The following is a 16,847-nucleotide window of genomic DNA, read 5'->3' on the forward strand; positions in this document are numbered from 1 at the left end:
GGGAGGTGTGCAAGGAGGAAACCTTTACTCTCCAAGAGAAACATTTTGGCCATACTGAAGTCTGCCAGAGAGAACATGGACAAAGACCAGGACTTCTGGAATAATGTTCTTTGGACAGATGAGTCTAAAATTGAATTATTTGGACACCAGAACAGAGCACATGTTTGGCGCACACCAAATACAGTGTTCCAGGAAAAGAACCTCATACCAACTGTGAAGCATGGAGGTGGAAGTGTCATGGTTTGGGGATGCTTTGCTGCAGCAGGACCTGGCCAGCTCACCATCATAGAATCTATCATGAATTCTACAGTGTACCAGTGGGTGCTTGAGGAACATGTGAGACCATCTGTAAAAAAAATTAAAGCTGAAGCGGAACTGGACCCTGCAACATCATGACAATTACCCAAAACATACCAGTAAATCCACCAAGGACTGGCTGAAAACTAAGAAATGGAGAGTCCTAGAATGGCCTAGTCAAAGCCCAGATCTTAATCCCATTGAGATGCTGTGGGGTGACTTGAAACGGGCTGTACATGCAAGAAACCCCTCAAACATCTCACAGGTTAAAGAATTCTGCAGGAGTGGGGCAAACTTTCCTCAGACTGATGTCAGAGACTGGTAGATGGTTACAAGAAGCGTCTCACTGAAGTTATTTCAGCCAAAGGGGGTAACACTATGTATTAGGAGGTAGGGTGTCCTAACTTTTTCCTCAGTTAGAATATGCATTTATGTTGATGTCTTTTGTTTAATGAGTAAAACAAGGTTAATTTTTGTTGTGTACCTGCAATTAGATCACTTTCTTTTCCAGAGATAAATAAAAACAAGATTAGACATTGATATGTGATCATTTCTTAATGAATAACTGAATATTTAATGGGGTGTCCTAATTTTTTCGCATGACTGTACTAGACAAGGAAAGGCAGATGGCAGGTGGGAGTGATGAAGACCAAGGTTGACCAGTTTTAATGCGTCTGTGCAGTGATCTGGGGGCTTTATTGTGCAAAATTCCACACAGGGAAATTAAAGATATAGAACCAAAGAGATTGCTCCGAAATTGAGGCAACGGGTCAGTTTTTATGCAAATCCGCTAGTTTAGCGGATTTGTTTTTCATGTTTTGCGTGTTCTGAGAGACTGGACATAAGGTTCCTTCTGTATTTCGCCCAGGTTACTCCTATAGCCATAGGTGGAAATGCGAAATGTTGCCTAGCAAAATTTATTCTTGGTCAAGCTAAGTTGCCAAGGAGAAATAAAATCTGGTCAAATGGGCCTGTATGGGCAGCTTTTCAAGCAATTTGTTCTGTCACGCCTAAGGGTGGAGTACACACATTTGAGGGGTTTGAAAGAATATGGGCAATGTGGGGGGGGGGGGGGGGGTGGGGTTGTACAGAAGAGGGGTATATTCAGTGTAAGTCTGCAACCAGTAGTGAGTTGGTTTGATATGCTAGATTTGTTTTCTTTTGGCTGTTTTTTTTTCAGGTAGTTGAAACGTTTTGGAGTGAGGTCAAGTTCTTAGCTTTGTAAAGTTATTTATATGTATTGTTTTCCTGACTGCACTGATGCTGACTGCCTGGTAACTTATGGAATTTAAATGAACAGGGCTACAGCCACTCTTTAAAATGTAAACTTGCCAACAAAATCATGTCATTTGAATAGCATCATTGGAGAAGATATTTGAAAGAACAACTACATAAACAATAAGCTACAGGGCCTATTCACCCAATGGAATGGACCCAATCAGACTCCTGGGGGGAACTGGGGATTACTTTTTCAAAACATTTGATAAAGTTTCAAAATCACTTTGACAACTTGCACACTTATCTCTCAGAGCAACTGATACCAAAGCACAATTTTTAGGAAAGACCACAGGAACTAGTTCTCCACTACAATTATGCTTGAGTTACAAAACCACATTTCAGCACAGTTCAAGGACAATCCATTAACACCTACAGTTACAAAGGCTGAATGCACATTGCACTGCCTTTAACATAGAGCTACAGTCTCAAGAGACACAAACAAATTACTGTAAACTGTAAATATTCATCGTTAAAAATATATAATCACTTCAGAACAATACAACATTTATAAGAATAGTTTCTTCACATTTTAACAAAACAAAAAAAAGCAAACTAGGTTATGCCATGGTTAGAAAATACAAATACTGTACAGAAAAAAACCTTTGTTACACATGAGAAAGCAATGATGGTCTTTGCTGCTTTTGTCAAAAATGTTTCAAAATGGACACGTACCAGAGGACTTTCATTTCAAATGCTACACAAGCTATGGTACAAACAGTAAAAAAAAATCACAAGTGTTGAACATTTTTGAAGTACACTCAAATACCAGAAACACCAAGTTATTCCTCTTCCATTGCCATCTCGATCTCTTTCAACCTTCTCACAAACTCCTGGGCTTCTTTGTCAACTGTCCTGGCCTCCAGCATCTTCACAATGGGCTTCTCTGTGTGGGAGACACAATCAGGCCCACTGATATCAACAACAAAGGAGGCTGAAATGATCCTGTGATATCATAGGATAGGATATAGTAAAGGTTCAACTGTAATTTAAATTGTCACTTGGCCGACAGCAATGTCCTTGTCACAAAATTGGCAAATTAAACCAAGAACAAAAATAATAACAGTAGCTTAAACAGTAATAGTAAATAGTAATAGCTAGTGTGTAGCTATAGCTTGAATATTGGGGGGTTTTTTGTGTTTTTGAGCTTTTCATATCATCCTGGAGCATTTCAGCTCTGTTTTCTGTGAATGATAATGGTCTTGGCTTAAAATCTTTTACATCCAGTCTCAAAAAACATATTGATGCAAGGAAACTGACTGCTAAGTATGGCTTTATTTCAATTTATCAATCAATTTTATTTGTGGGGTATGTTAATAATGAATGTGGTTAAAAGTAACTAATACCATTTTTTTAGGTGACTACTTTTTATACTTTTATAAGTAGTTGTAGTAGTTGTAGTTGGGTACATTTCCTGTTGAATAACAGTACTTCTACTTGTACTCTTTCCATCACTGATAATAATAATAATACATTTATTAGTGTCACACATTTTGAGTATACAGCACAAAAAAACAAAAACAGCAGAAAAAGCAAAAACCATAAAAATATACAATACTACAAAATAACTCACTCCTTAAGATCAAATAAAATTACAAAATCAATGAAATTATAAGAATAAATAAAATTATAAAACACAAAATAGAGACAGAAAAAATTCAGTAGTATAGATACATAGAAACACATTGTGGCAGGTGGGGCTCGGTTTGTGGGAAGGAGTCAGGGCAATCCAAGGACTACACCTACCAGTTAAGTAGACACCTGGGCTACTTGAGGAATTAGTCCAGGCTGTTAAATATTTCCCTCAGTAAGTGTCTGAGGCCACAAATGAGCTTGTGTATGAGAGAGAGCCAGGGCGAAAAGCCACTGAGCTACAGTTTGATTCTGGTTGTCGTTATTATTTCAGTTCACTCCCTTTGCCTACCTCTTCTGTCCTCTCAGTATGTCACAGTTGTGACAATTTGGTCCCTAAAACTCAGGACAGAAGAGGCTCTGAGGATGGAACCTTCTCCACTAGTGCTGGTGGTTAAATAGCTGGACGAGATACAGGAGTCCCAGCATCAAGCCCTCCGCAGCCTGTAGGACCATCAAAACGCAAGCAGTGCAATTGCAAATATTCTACCTGAGAGACAGTCTTGGTATTACTCCCGTCATCAGTGTCCAAATTACTTGCCAAGTGGCAAGGGCCTTTTGAAGTTTCACGGCTGATTATGGAGTGTAGACTATGAGGTTATTTGTTCGGATAGGGAGGGTTCATGTCCATCTAAATTTGTTAAAATTGTGGAGAGAGGTATACCCTGCTTTGCTAGTCACACAACATGTCATGTTCAATATATTGGGAAATTCCCAATCTAAAAAAAACTTGACCAGTCCCACCATGCTTCTTCCAAAGCACAATGGGTCTGTTTGATTCTGTGTGGATTACCCAAAGGTCAAATTTACCTATCCCACAGCTCAAATGGATAAACTGTTGGAATGGTTGGGCAATGCTCATATTTTTTTGACACTGGATTTAGCCAAGGACTACTGGCAGATTCCCTTGTCTCCAGAGTCTAAGGAAAATTGTGCTGGACCACGTCGTTAATAGCTGGTTTTACACCAGGGATCTGAGACTCATACAGCGGGAGCAATAATTATTTGATTTGCCCACTTACAAAGAATGGAACTGTGTATAATTTTAATCATAGATACATTTTAACATTGAGAGACAGAATATCACAAAATAATCCACAATAACAACATCATATACATTTTATAAATTTAATATCATATTTTCACATGAAATAAGTATTTGATCCATAGAACAATAGGACTTAATACTTGGTGGAGAAACCTTTGTTGGCAAGCACAGAGGTCAGACGTTTGTTGTAGTTTTTCACCAGGTTTGCACAGATCCTGGGAGGGATTTTGGTCCACTCCTCTTTGCAGATCCTCTCCAAATCCTTAAGGCTCCGAGGCTGTCGCATGGCAACTCGAAGCTTCAGCTCCCTTTTCGATGGGATTTAGGTCTAGAGACTGGCTAGGCCACTCCAGGACCTTAATATGCTTCTTTTTGAGCCACTCCTTTGTTGCCTTGGCCATATGTTTTGGGTCATTGTCATGTTGGAAGTCCCATCCACAACCAATTTTCAGTGCTCTCACTGAGGGAAGGAGGTTGTCGCCCAAAATTTCCTGGTACATGGCCCCATTCATCCTCCCCTCGATACGGTGAAGTCGTCCTGTCCCCTTAGCTGAGAAACACCCCCAAAGCATAAGGTTTCCACCTCCATGCTTCACAGTGGGGATGGTGTTCTTGGGGTTGTACTCAGCATTTCTCTTCCTCCAAACACGGTTGATGACAAATACCTCTATTTTGGTCTCATCACCTTCTCCCAAGCCTCCTCTGGATCATCCAGGTGTTCTTTGGCAAACTTCAGACGGGCCTGTACATGTGCCTTCTTCAGCAGAGGAACCTTGCGCGCGCAGCAGGATTTTAATCCTTCACGGTGTAGTGTGTTACTGATGGTTCTCTTCGTGACTGTGGTCCCAACTGCCTTCAGGTCATTAACAAGCTCCTCCAGTGTAGTACTGGGCTGATCCCTGATCTTTCTCATGATCATTGATATCCCACGAGGCGAGATCTTGCGTGGAGCCTGTTACGACCCCCTGCCTCCCTGCCTGTTTGTCTCTCGCCCCTGCCTGTAGGTATGACGTTGTGTGTGTCTGTGTTCTGGCAGGGGCTGGAGGGGGGCGTGGCAGGGAGGGAAATTGGCTTCACTGGTGACACCTGTGACCAGTGAAGCTAATTGTTTCAGTATTGGATAAAAGGGTTCAGGAGAGCTCAGGTAGTTGGTGAGCTCTTCCCCCCCACAGAGACACCCGTGAGGTTTGTGCCTTTTGTTATGTTGTACACCTTACAACATTCCACTCCTATACTTTCCACTCATGCACTCACTCACATTACTGATTTGCTGATCTCCACACCCCATTGTTGTATTATGTTGATTAGGTTCTGTTTGCTTTTGTTATAAATAAGTAAAAAGTGACTTGGTTGTGCATCTCCCCTTTATTTGTCATGGCCCAATGAGGGGGGCCATGATAGAGCCCTAGACCGAGGGAGATTGGCGGTGACTTCGTGTTTCTTCCATTTTCTAATAATTGCTCCAACAGTTGTTAACTTCTCACCAAGCTGCTTGCTTATTTTCTCGTAGCCCATCCTAGCCTTGTGCAGGTCTACAATTTTGTCCCTGATGTCCTTAGACAGCTCCTTTGTCTTGGCCATGGTGGAAACGTTGGAATCTGATTGACTGTGTGGACAGGTATCTTTTATACAGCTACATAACGATGTAACAAGTTGACACAGGTGTTTTTGGTAATGAGTTTGGTAGGAGTGCTTCTTAATGGAAAACTAACTGGTCTGTGGGAGCCTGAATTATTACTGATTGGTAGGGGATCAAATACTTATTTCATGCAAAAATACGATAATGAATTTATAAAATGTATATGATGTTGTTATTGTGGATTATTTTGTGATTCTGTCTCTGAATATTAAAATGTACCTATGATTAAAATTCTACACAGTCCCATTCTTTGTAAGTGGGCAAACCTACAAAATCAGCAAGGGATCAAATAATTATTGCTCCCACTGTATGGAGCGAACAACAATATAGCTTGGTGCCAGACCATGTAAGGCCTTCAAAGTGATAAGTCAAATTTTTTAATTGATTCTAAAATTCATTGGCAACCAATGGGGACCAGCTAATACATGACTAATGTGTGACACTTTTTTAGTCCCTGTCAAAAGCAGCAGAATTCATTACAGTTTGCAGTCAAGCAATGGATCGCTGATTCAGACATGTAAACTAGGGGTGAGCCGAGTACTCATTTGAGGACTACCCTTAACGATTTGTGTTTTGTATGAGTAATTGGATCGTTATCCGTGATCGGAGAATTGGCCTGCTTTATTAATTTTTTACATTGGCTGCAGTAGCTGTATATCAGTGACAAATGCGTAACAAAGTTAACACTTTTGTGATAGGCCAGTTGCTCCCTGGTTCCTCCCCCTTGAGATGAGTTTACCGCCTGCTGCCAATTTCCTCACTTCACTCTTATGCATGTCAAGAGAGTGTTATGTGGACTTGTTCCGATAGTAGATTAAGGATATAATTACTTAACAAGTATCTTGTCATAGCATCTATAATTTTATTTTGTGCATTATCAGTTACTGACAGTTATCCTTTGTCAGCAGCACCATTAATGCAGACTGTTAGCCAGAGAGATTTGGCAGTAGGCTAAACAAAACTGAATGTTAGCCTAACTCAGCTTCAGCCTTGCATACATTCATACAAACAAGACACACACGCACACACACGTGCACACACACACACACACACACACACACATACAGTAGCCCACACAGCTCTCTCATTCATGTTCATTAAAACTCCCTCGTAGGCTATTATTACTACCAAGACTGAAATTTGAAATTTTATGGCAACGTGCTGATACGAGTGGGCAGGCTTATACAGCTCAGCCAAAATTGTTCACGCACGTACACATATTGAATTATATAAACGGTTTCGGTTTTTAATTAATGTTAAGGTTAACCACATAAACATTTAAGGGGAAGACCAAGCATTTTAAACATTTAAATATGTTATTACTACTCAGGGGTACAGTAAAAGAGCGAAATAAGTTTAAAATCGCTAAGCAAGTAAATCAAGGTAGTTTATAATGACATATAGGTATATGTTCTGTTTCACAAGACCTATCTTTTATACATAATGTCACTGATTTGGCTGAAAAAGCTCAAACAAATCTTATTTTTATCTTCAACTCATTCTAATGCATAGACACCTTGAGGAGAGTACAGAGTGTTTACATCACGCCCCCAGCATGACAACAACAACAACAAAGAATTGGACTCCCGAAAGGACAGCTCAGGGATATAGTAGTGACACATTTTAATGTTTAAAATGCTTAGTATTCCCCTTTAGAAGTCCAAAACTGTAGTAGTTGTGCATCAGGTGAAAGTCTTGGCTTTACAATGTACTTTTACAATGATCAAAGCTTAGATGTAAGTCAAAAATCGCATCAAGGTTTCTCACAGCTGGCTTTATATAATCTGCCTGTGGTCCTATAGCTAATCAAGCTTGAACATAGAAAGACTATGGCCCCAATAATGGATAATTCTGTTTTTACACCCAACCTTCAAAATATCACATCATAAAATCCCCATCTTGATTATATGAAATTATTTTTCTCTCAAAAAAGGAACTGGTGAATAGGCTGAACTGGTGAACTTAATGTAGACATTAAAACACTTTAGTATCCGAAGCATTACTCCTAGGCATTAGCATTATGTCTGGTTTAGGAGAGGTAGAATGTTTTAGTATCTATAGCATATGCCCTTGTTATCATCAATCAATATGTCTGGTTAGGAGTGGTAGAATGGAGGAACTTGGAGGTTTGACACATTGTGTGTTCAGAGATGCCCTTCTGCATACCACTGTTGTAATGTGTGGTTATTTGAGTTACTGTCACCTTCCTATCAGCTTTTGACCTGTCTGACCATTCTCTTCTGACCTCTCTCATTAACAACATGTTTTGCCTGCAGAATTGCTGCTCTGTCATGCCCATGCTCATATCTGTTCTGCTTTGGCTTTGTTTTGGATTTCCTGTTTTATGATCTCTGCCTGGCTTTTGGATTTTTTGTTTGTACCTTTGCTTGCTTGGACCGCCTACCTGTTTTTTTAACTCTTTTGAGCGTCTGCCCATTTTGAGTAAACCCTTCCTTATTCACTTTATCCCTGAGTCTGCATTTGGTTCCTCTGTGCCGTAATCCTGACAGCTCACTGGATGTTTTTTGTTTTTTCTCTGAAAACTCTAGAGACTGTTGTGCATGACAATTCAAGGAGATCAGCAGTTTCTGAGATACTCAAACCACCCTGTCTGGCACCAACAGTCATGCCAGGGTCAAAGTCACTTAGATCACGTCTTCCACTTAGCGACATTTGGTCTGAAAAACAGCTGAACCTCTTGACCACGTCTGCATGCTTTTATGCATTTAGTTGCTGCCATATATTGGCTGACGAATGATTTGCATTAACAAGCTGGTATACAGGTCTACCTAATAAAGTGATCATTGAGCATATGTAGTATTGTCCCTAAGCATTAACATTATGTCTGGTTGAGGAGAGGTAGGGAGTGTTACCACTGGGCTTGGCGCGGGACAGATGTAGAATGACTGGGGGCAGGCTCTTGCCCCCCGCAGAGGCGTTGGGACGGCCCGGCCAGCAGAAGTCACTCAGCGGGGCCAGGGCATCCCCAGCGAAGTCATTGGTGGACAGCCAATCGTAATCCATCACAGTGAAGCTCACACAGGCATACCTGTTCCTGTACTGCTCTGGGCTGACATGGCTGTGGGGGAAGCAGGGAAAGGTGGGGTGAGAGCTCCAGAGCTGAAACACACTAAAAGGGATAGTGGACCCATTTTTTTAATTTGGATATTATTTCACTCACCCCCCAAATGGTACATAGGACATTTGTGATGGTATCGTCTCACTGTGCTAGTTGTACTGGATTGGACCAATGCTAACAATTAGCATGTTGCTATTGGGTAGACTGACCCCTGAGCCTTCTTTAAAAGAACCACTTTACCACATTTACAAGTGTCGAAGTTGAAAACAAAAATGCACATATGATTACATGATGCCGCAACGGTTGTCACTACTGTCTTTGTACTGTTTTACATTACTGGTTTACTGTCATTAGCCACCATTACCATCATTAACTTACATGTTTGAAAAGGTAGTGCATGGCAAACCAAACTTTATTCAATGTAAAATTATTTTGTCAGCAGTGTTGGTGGCAAACTAAATGGAATGTTCATTTAAAACCATTCAGCAGTCCTGTTGCTATTTGGTACAAACAATTCACAGCGAACATTTGCCGTCTTGAACGCACTATGTGCCCTACCTAAAGAAAACTACCTGAATAATCCTACCTGCAAAACACTACCTGAATAACCCTACATGCAAAAAACTACCTGAATAATGCTACCTGTTCAAAACTACCTGACTAATCATACCTGTACAACACTACACGTGCAGTGTCTAACACTAATCCTGGCTCCAGGAGCATGATGTTGCAACAGTCATTTGTGTGTCACTGCCCCTTTAACACATGTATATTAATGAGCATCTTATCCTACATATCCTATAGACTGACACTGAGACCTACCGGCACTCGTCTCTTATACATAAATTACTGCGGACATCATCCCGGATATTCATCTCTGCTTTATTTAGTATATTCTCTGGGCCAGTAGAAGGCCAAGCAAAAGCAGCAGGCAGCTCACTCACAAGTAGAAAAGCTCGTCGAAGACAGGGTGAAGGGTTTTGCTTTTGACTTGGGTGCGTTGGCTCTTAGCCGTGGGAAAGAGGTGGTGAGGACACAGTTCCACGATGACGAAGGGATCGCTGAGCCCTGAGAGAGAGGCAGGGAGGGGCAAGTAAGGACAGCAGGGACAGTGAGAGAAAGAGACAGGGAGGGGCAAGTAAGCAGGGCAGGTAAGGAAGGGCAAGTAAGGAGGGCAGGGCCAGGGATCACACAGTCCTGAGAGAGAGAGAGACAGGGAGGACAGGTAAAGAGGGCAGGGCCCAGGAAGGCCAGGGATGTTGTCAGTGTTAGTGCTCACCGTTAGCATCCAGGGCAATGATGTCGGCTGCATGTAGGATCTCCACAGTCAGCCGCTGCTCTGGAGCCTCGTAGTAACACTTTACACTGATCCGGCCAAAGCGGCTGTGCTTTAGAACCCGCTGGAAGCACAGGTGTCAGTCAGGGATTCACAGAATCCATAACAGAAACACAAAAATGCAAAAGAAGCTGTTGTTGAAGTCTAGTATTGAGTATTTATAGTACGGGTAAACAGTCGTGGTGCCCCTTTAAATATGAAAATACAGTGTGCTCCATAATTATTGGTACTCCTGACTGGCAATGCACATATTTTAATACAATACAATATACAATACAATATTTTAAAAATAAACTATATTAATTGATTAATTGACATTAATACAGTCCAATATTTTTCACAAATGCAGCATTTTGAGTTTCTCAAAGTTTATAGTTTATTTTTTGAAGTATTTTTTGAGCATTGCCAGTCAGGGGTGCCAATAATTATGGAGCCCAAGGTGTTTTTGGAGGTGTGAGAGAAACATTAGCGTCAGGTGCAGGTTACGTTCCTCCTGGGCTCTGAGGTACCTGCTGTGCGATCTTCTCCAGGAAGTACTGCTCAATCAACTCATTAGATGAGCACTTGTTCAGACGAAGCTCCTCTTCTAGAACCTGCAATGGCAGTGAGAGTTAGCTACAAACTGCAGCAGGAAGTCAGCAAAGCTGAAACTTAACTCAGGATACGTAGAACACTGGATGGATGTGGTGTAAGGGAGGTGGGAAGCATAGCCTTACACCACATCCAAGTCTGATAGCAGATGAGGTAAGGACATGGGTGATGGTAAAGGGACCGATGAATCTTGGGGCAGGCTTGTGACAGACAGCACAGAGGGGAATGTCTCTGGATGAGAGCCAAATTCTTTGGCCCACAGTGTAGTGAGGAGCAGGACGATGGCGGCAGTCTGCGAACCTCTTCATCTCCAACACATGGCGTAAGAGGGGAGTGTGGCCTTTTGCGGGCTCTGTGGGCACGTCATACCAGCAGTTGGGTCGCAGGAACTTCTATGTCCCTCTCTTCCTCAGGGAACAGTGGTGGCTCATTTCGCAGCAGGCGAAAGGTGAAAGTCCCATGGAGGAAACTGGGAGCAAATTGTGTACTCGACCCAGGAAGACAGACTTATCTATGAGACAGCACAGCATCTTCTCCAGCTCCTGGTTCATCCTCTAGGTCTGGTCATTGTTCTGAGGGTGGAAGCCAGATGACAACTTGGTTTTGGCACCAATGAGTGTACAGAATGACTTCCAGAAGCGACTGGGGAACGGGGGGCCATGGTCCGTTGTTACCTCCAGGAGCAGGTCGTGCAGACGGAACAAAGTCCAGGGCAACATGAGACCAGGGCCGACGCGGAAAAGAGAGTGGCTGGAGGAGGCCCTGGAGCCACTGGTTGCTGGCTTTTCCTGGAGCACACTCGGGACATGCAGCGATGAACTCCACTGCATCTTGTCAGTGCAGATATTTTCAAATTGTGGTTGTCGGTCCAGACAATGAACAGGACAGACGTGCCATCAGATAGGTGGCGCCACTCCTCAAATACCAACTTAACAGTGAGAACTTCACGGTCACCAATTCTGTAATTTCCCTCAATGGATGAGAGGAGGCGAAAGAAGAAGGCGCAGGGGTGCATCTTGATATCAGGTGCGTGTTGCAAAAGTACGGCTCCAATGCCAGTGTCGGAGGTATCCACCTTGAAGGTAAACTGCTTCTCAGGATCAGGCATGGTCAGGACAGGAGCAGAGGAGAAATTTATTTTCAGCTCTCGGCAAATCGGCTTCAGTGGTCCAGCAGAAGGTGACTTTACTGGACGTAAGCTGTAGTTTCTAATGAAATGTTTTTAGAAGTTGGCAAACCCCAGGAAATGTAGCAATTCCTTGTGGTTGGTCAGAGAGGGCCAACTAAGGACAGCCTTTGTCTTTTCAGGGTCCATCTCGGTTTGGCTTCGGGAGACCACAAAGCCAAGAAACTGGACGGTGGAGTGATTAACCTCATGCTTCTCTGCCTTAACAAACAGATGGTTTTCCAAGAGGCGCTGCAGGACTTGACAGATGTGACAGATGTAATCTTCAAGGGAGGCAGAAAAAATTAGGATGTCAAAATGAGGTAGACAAATTTGGAACTCATGTCTCTCAGGACGTCATTGATCAGGAAGACCACTGGAGCATTAGTGAGGCCGAAAGGCATACTACAGGTACTCATAGTGGCCTATCAGGGTTTTGTAAGCCATCTTCCACTCATCCCTCTAGCAAATGCGGACCAGGTGATAGGCGTTTTTAAGGTCTAGCTTGGTAAAATACTGGCAATTTTGAAGGGAGGAGAATGCAGAGTGGGATGGGGTAGTGGTTCTTCGGGGGATGTCATTCAGCCCTAGTCAATACAGGGACGGAGTGATTTGTCTTTCTTCTCCACAAAGAAGAATCCAGTGCCAGCAGGTGAAGAGGATGGAGGGATCAGAACAGCAGTGAGGAACTCACCGCTTCTCCATGGCCAGGGTCTCAGGAGCAGACAGCGAGAACAGCAATCCCCTTGGGGGATTGATGCCAGGAAGCAGGTCTATGCCACAGTCTATGAACGGTGTGGAGGCAGGGAGCAGGCCCAGGACTTACTAAACACTTGACCAAAGTAGTGATAGACAGCAGGAAGAGAATACAGGTCAGTGGGAGTTTCTTTGGTCGACAGGGTAGACAAAAACTGACCAGAGGCTGACTGGAGACAGGACTTGTGGCAGCCGGGGTCCCTTGGACCCAGTCCGCCAGGGGGTTGTGGCGTAGAAGCTAGGGTCTGCCTATAACCACAGGAATCAGGGGTGACATCATCATGTAAAAAGCTACCTTCTCTTTGTGGTTCCCTGAGACCTGGAGGCTGACAGGAGACAGTGTTCACTTCGGCCAGAGGAATCCCACGAGAGCATTAGGGTTTTCATGAGAGTAATGGTGGGGACTCCTAGCTGATGGACCAAAGTGGGGCAGATGAAATTGGTGTCCGCTCCCAAGTTAATAAGAACCCGCACCTGGTGTTGTACCCCCTCCCAAGAAGTAGTGGAGAGCAGGATCAATGGAGGCGCCTGTCAGGACCCCGTTGTTCACTGACGGGAGCTCTCTCTTACTGAGCAGTTACTGATCCCATGACCAGGTCCAGTGCAGTAGAGACAGAGTCGCTCCAATGTCTCTCTCCTGTGGTGATAGCCTGGTTCAGCCAACTTGCATGAGCTCAGGTTTGGATGACTGGAATGAGGGACAGGTGTAGCACTGCAGTAGTTTGGTTCCCTGACTCGTCTCACGGCTCGTCACTCCCTTAGATGTAAATCTACACAGATGGCCAGGTCAATGAGTCCAGAGTAGTGAGCAGCTCGCAGATGGTTAGCTCACTGTGTAGCACGGTGTGCTCCCACCTGGCCGAGGGCATCAGGATCCGGAACTCAATGGCGTAGTCTGAGACGGAGCAGGTCGGGAAGTGGGCCGACACGAAGAGGGGAAAAGCTGTTGCACTCGGAAGCGCTGACTCCCAGAATGCAGTCCCCACTCTCCTGCTCTTCCAGCCAGCAGGGTGATGACGTAGGCAACCCGGGACCACTCAATCGGGAAGGATGAGGGTTGCAGCTCGAAGATGAGGGAGCAGGAAGGGAGGAAGGATCTGCACAAGTTGGGTTCTCCAGCGTAACGCTCAGGTGGGGGTAGATGGACATGGATGGCAGGGACAGTCGGGGAAACAAGTAGCTTGGGTGGTCGCTATGGGATAAGACAGGGTTGTCATCTGAATGTGCAGATTCGCCAGATCTTGGTTCAAGGACCGGAGCCCAGATTCCTGCATGCCCAGCCTCCATCCATCGCAGGGCTTCTTGGGTCAGGGTCGGGGTCGGGGTCGGGGTTCATACCTCGCCAGATTGTCTATCAGGCTTCAGAACAATGAACCAAATAGAAAACTATATGAGAATCAAGTTTACATAACAATCAGTAAGTGAGACACAGGTGAAATTAATCAACAAAATGAATGAAAACAGAAGGAAACAAAAGGCAACACACTGGGGACAGATACAGAAAAACACAGATTATGACAGAAACAGCCCTCCATGCTCCAACCTTGTAGTCCCCACTTCTGAGGTACTCCAAAGTCAAACCCTCACCCTCGGCATGGAAGCACTCCACCAAGGCCTAAGAGAAGGGCACAGCACTGTTAATTCAGAGAGCGTATTAATACGAGTCACTCAAATGTGCTGGAAGGTGATATAAAATGTCATGGTTTCCTCTGAGCTGGAAAGTCATGGTAAACTGCAGTTATTCCTATGAGCTGAAAGATGATATTAAATTGTATGTGTTCCCATGCGATGGAAGGTAATGTAAAACTGCATGTGTATCTATGTACTGAACTGTGTTAGAAATCTGCATATGTTCCTGTGAGTTGGAAAGCGAAATAAAATTGCATGTGTTCCTATAAGCAGGAAGGTGATAGAAAACGGCATGTGTTCCTATAAGCTGGAAGGTGATATTAAACGGCATTTATACGCACATGCTGGAAAGTGATATAAAACTGCATTTTTTCCTATGAGCTGGAAGGTGATATAAAACTGCATGTGTTCCCATTTACAGGAAGGTAAGATAAAACTATTTTTCCTAGGTACTAGAAGGTAATATAAAATGGTTTAGGTTTCCTCTGAGCTGGAAAGTGATGGTAAACTGCAGTTATTCCGGTATTTCTATGAGCTGAAAGGTGATATAAAACTGAACATGTTCCCATGTGCTGGAAGGTAATGTAAAACTGAATGTGTATCTATGTACTGGACTGCGATAGAAATCTGCATGTGTTCCTATGAGCTGGAAGGTGATATGAAACTGCATGGGTTCCTATGTGCTGGAAACAGATAGAAAACTGCTCTTCTTTGAGCTGGAAGATGATATACAACTGCATGTTTTCCTATGAGCTGGAAGGTGATATGAAACTACCTGTGTTCCAACATGATGGAAGGACATATTATACTGCATGTTTTCCAATAAACTAGAAGGTGATATAAAACTACAAGTGTACTTTTGTGCTGGAAGGTAATATAAAACTGTATGTGTTCCAATATGTTGGAAGGTAATATAAAACTGTATGTGTTCCTATGAGCTGGAAAGGTGATATAACACTGCCTGTGTTTTCATGACTGGAAGGTCATATAAAACTGCTTGTGTTCCCATCGACTGGAACGTGATATAAAACTGCATGTGTTCCCCTGTGCTGGAAGGAAATGTTAAACTGCAGGTATTCCTATGAGCTGGAAGGTGATATTGAACCACATGCATTTCCATGTGCTGGAAGGTGATATAAAAGTGCATGTGTTCCCATGTGCTGGAAGGTGATATAAAATGTCATGTTTCCCTCTAAGCTGGAAGGTTATTGTAAGCAGCAGGTATTCGTATGAGCTGGAAGGTGATTTTAAACTGCATGTGTTCCTATGTGCTGAAAGGTGCTATAAAAGTGCAAGTGTTCCCATGTGCTGGAATATAATATAAAATGTCATGTTTCCCTCTAAGTTGGAAGCTGATCGGAAGCTGTTCTTTGCTGCTGGAAGCTGATATAACCTTGCCTGTGTTCAAATGTGCTGGAAGGTAATATAAAACAGCATGTATTCCAATAGCTGGAAGGTTATATAGTGTTGTCTGACCTCCACGGTGTAGTGGAACCTTCCATAGAACTCCATCTGCAGGCCTCGGTTTTCCATCACTGTTTCATGGATCATCCTGAGAACCAGCTCCCATAGGCTATGCAGAAGTCTGGGATACAGGAGGCCCAATGCTTGTTACTTATAACCAGGCACACTACATGCTGTGTAAGACTTAAAGGTTGCTTTGATTTGATTCTGTATTAACACAACAACATCTTCAGGAAACAAATTAATTCAAGGGTGGCATGAAGAAGCCACCTCATATCAAATTTATAAACATGCATATGGGTAATTCAACCAGAGGTGTGGGGAGACCATTGCCGGCAGGTCAATAGGGGCACATAGGCCACTGCCCCACCCGCGATCTGTCAGTGCAGAAAATAAAATATAAAATATAAAGTTATTCATATATTAATATATGCATATTTTGTTTCGGTAGAGATTTTGAGAAAGCCCAGAAAGCATTTGCTAGATCAGAGACTGCCAGCTGTTGATTTACAGTAGGTGTGCGTAGCCTGAAAAGCTCTTCATGCGTGTTTTACTAGTCATGGATCTGATGCTTTTAACCTGTGGAAGAACCTATGCACTAAATCGCTCTCGATTAAAAGCATCTGCCAAATGACAAAAATGTAAATGTAAATGGAGCTGTTTGTTTTCATCACAGTTGTAATAAGCAAGTTCTGTAAGTCATATATTTCATGTTTAAATACTATTTAGTTTAGCCATTCCAAAATGGCTGGTCTTTGTCTGTATTCATCATTAGCTTATTGAGCATAATGTTTATAGCGACAGCAAATTAACTGGCAACTGTGTGCTGCCAAGCTTTGATCATTTAACTGATATTGTGATGCTGCATGCTAAATTAAATTAGCTAATATATCTGTTCAAATTATAAATTGGATCGCTAGCCAGCTCTATGAGCTC

General features: G+C 43.0%; 1 protein-coding gene across 1 annotated transcript in view; it reads right to left on the bottom strand.

Annotated features, from left to right (window-relative positions):
* Positions 1–2,256: 2,256 nt before the first annotated feature.
* LOC133115312 (BAI1-associated protein 3-like) overlaps positions 2,257–16,847 on the bottom strand; it is a 174,910-nt gene continuing 160,319 nt past the window's right edge. The window contains exons 28-34 of the mRNA XM_061225163.1: positions 15,924–16,032; positions 14,362–14,433; positions 10,816–10,899; positions 10,250–10,370; positions 9,915–10,038; positions 8,765–8,970; positions 2,257–2,458 (exon numbers count right to left, since the gene is read on the bottom strand). Coding sequence (XP_061081147.1) covers positions 2,355–2,458; positions 8,765–8,970; positions 9,915–10,038; positions 10,250–10,370; positions 10,816–10,899; positions 14,362–14,433; positions 15,924–16,032 — 820 coding nt within the window. The 3' untranslated portion in view covers positions 2,257–2,354. The remainder of the gene's footprint in view (positions 2,459–8,764; positions 8,971–9,914; positions 10,039–10,249; positions 10,371–10,815; positions 10,900–14,361; positions 14,434–15,923; positions 16,033–16,847) is intronic.

This window comes from Conger conger, chromosome 16 (genome assembly GCF_963514075.1).
Source record: "Conger conger chromosome 16, fConCon1.1, whole genome shotgun sequence".
Taxonomy (NCBI): Eukaryota; Metazoa; Chordata; class Actinopteri; order Anguilliformes; family Congridae; genus Conger; species Conger conger.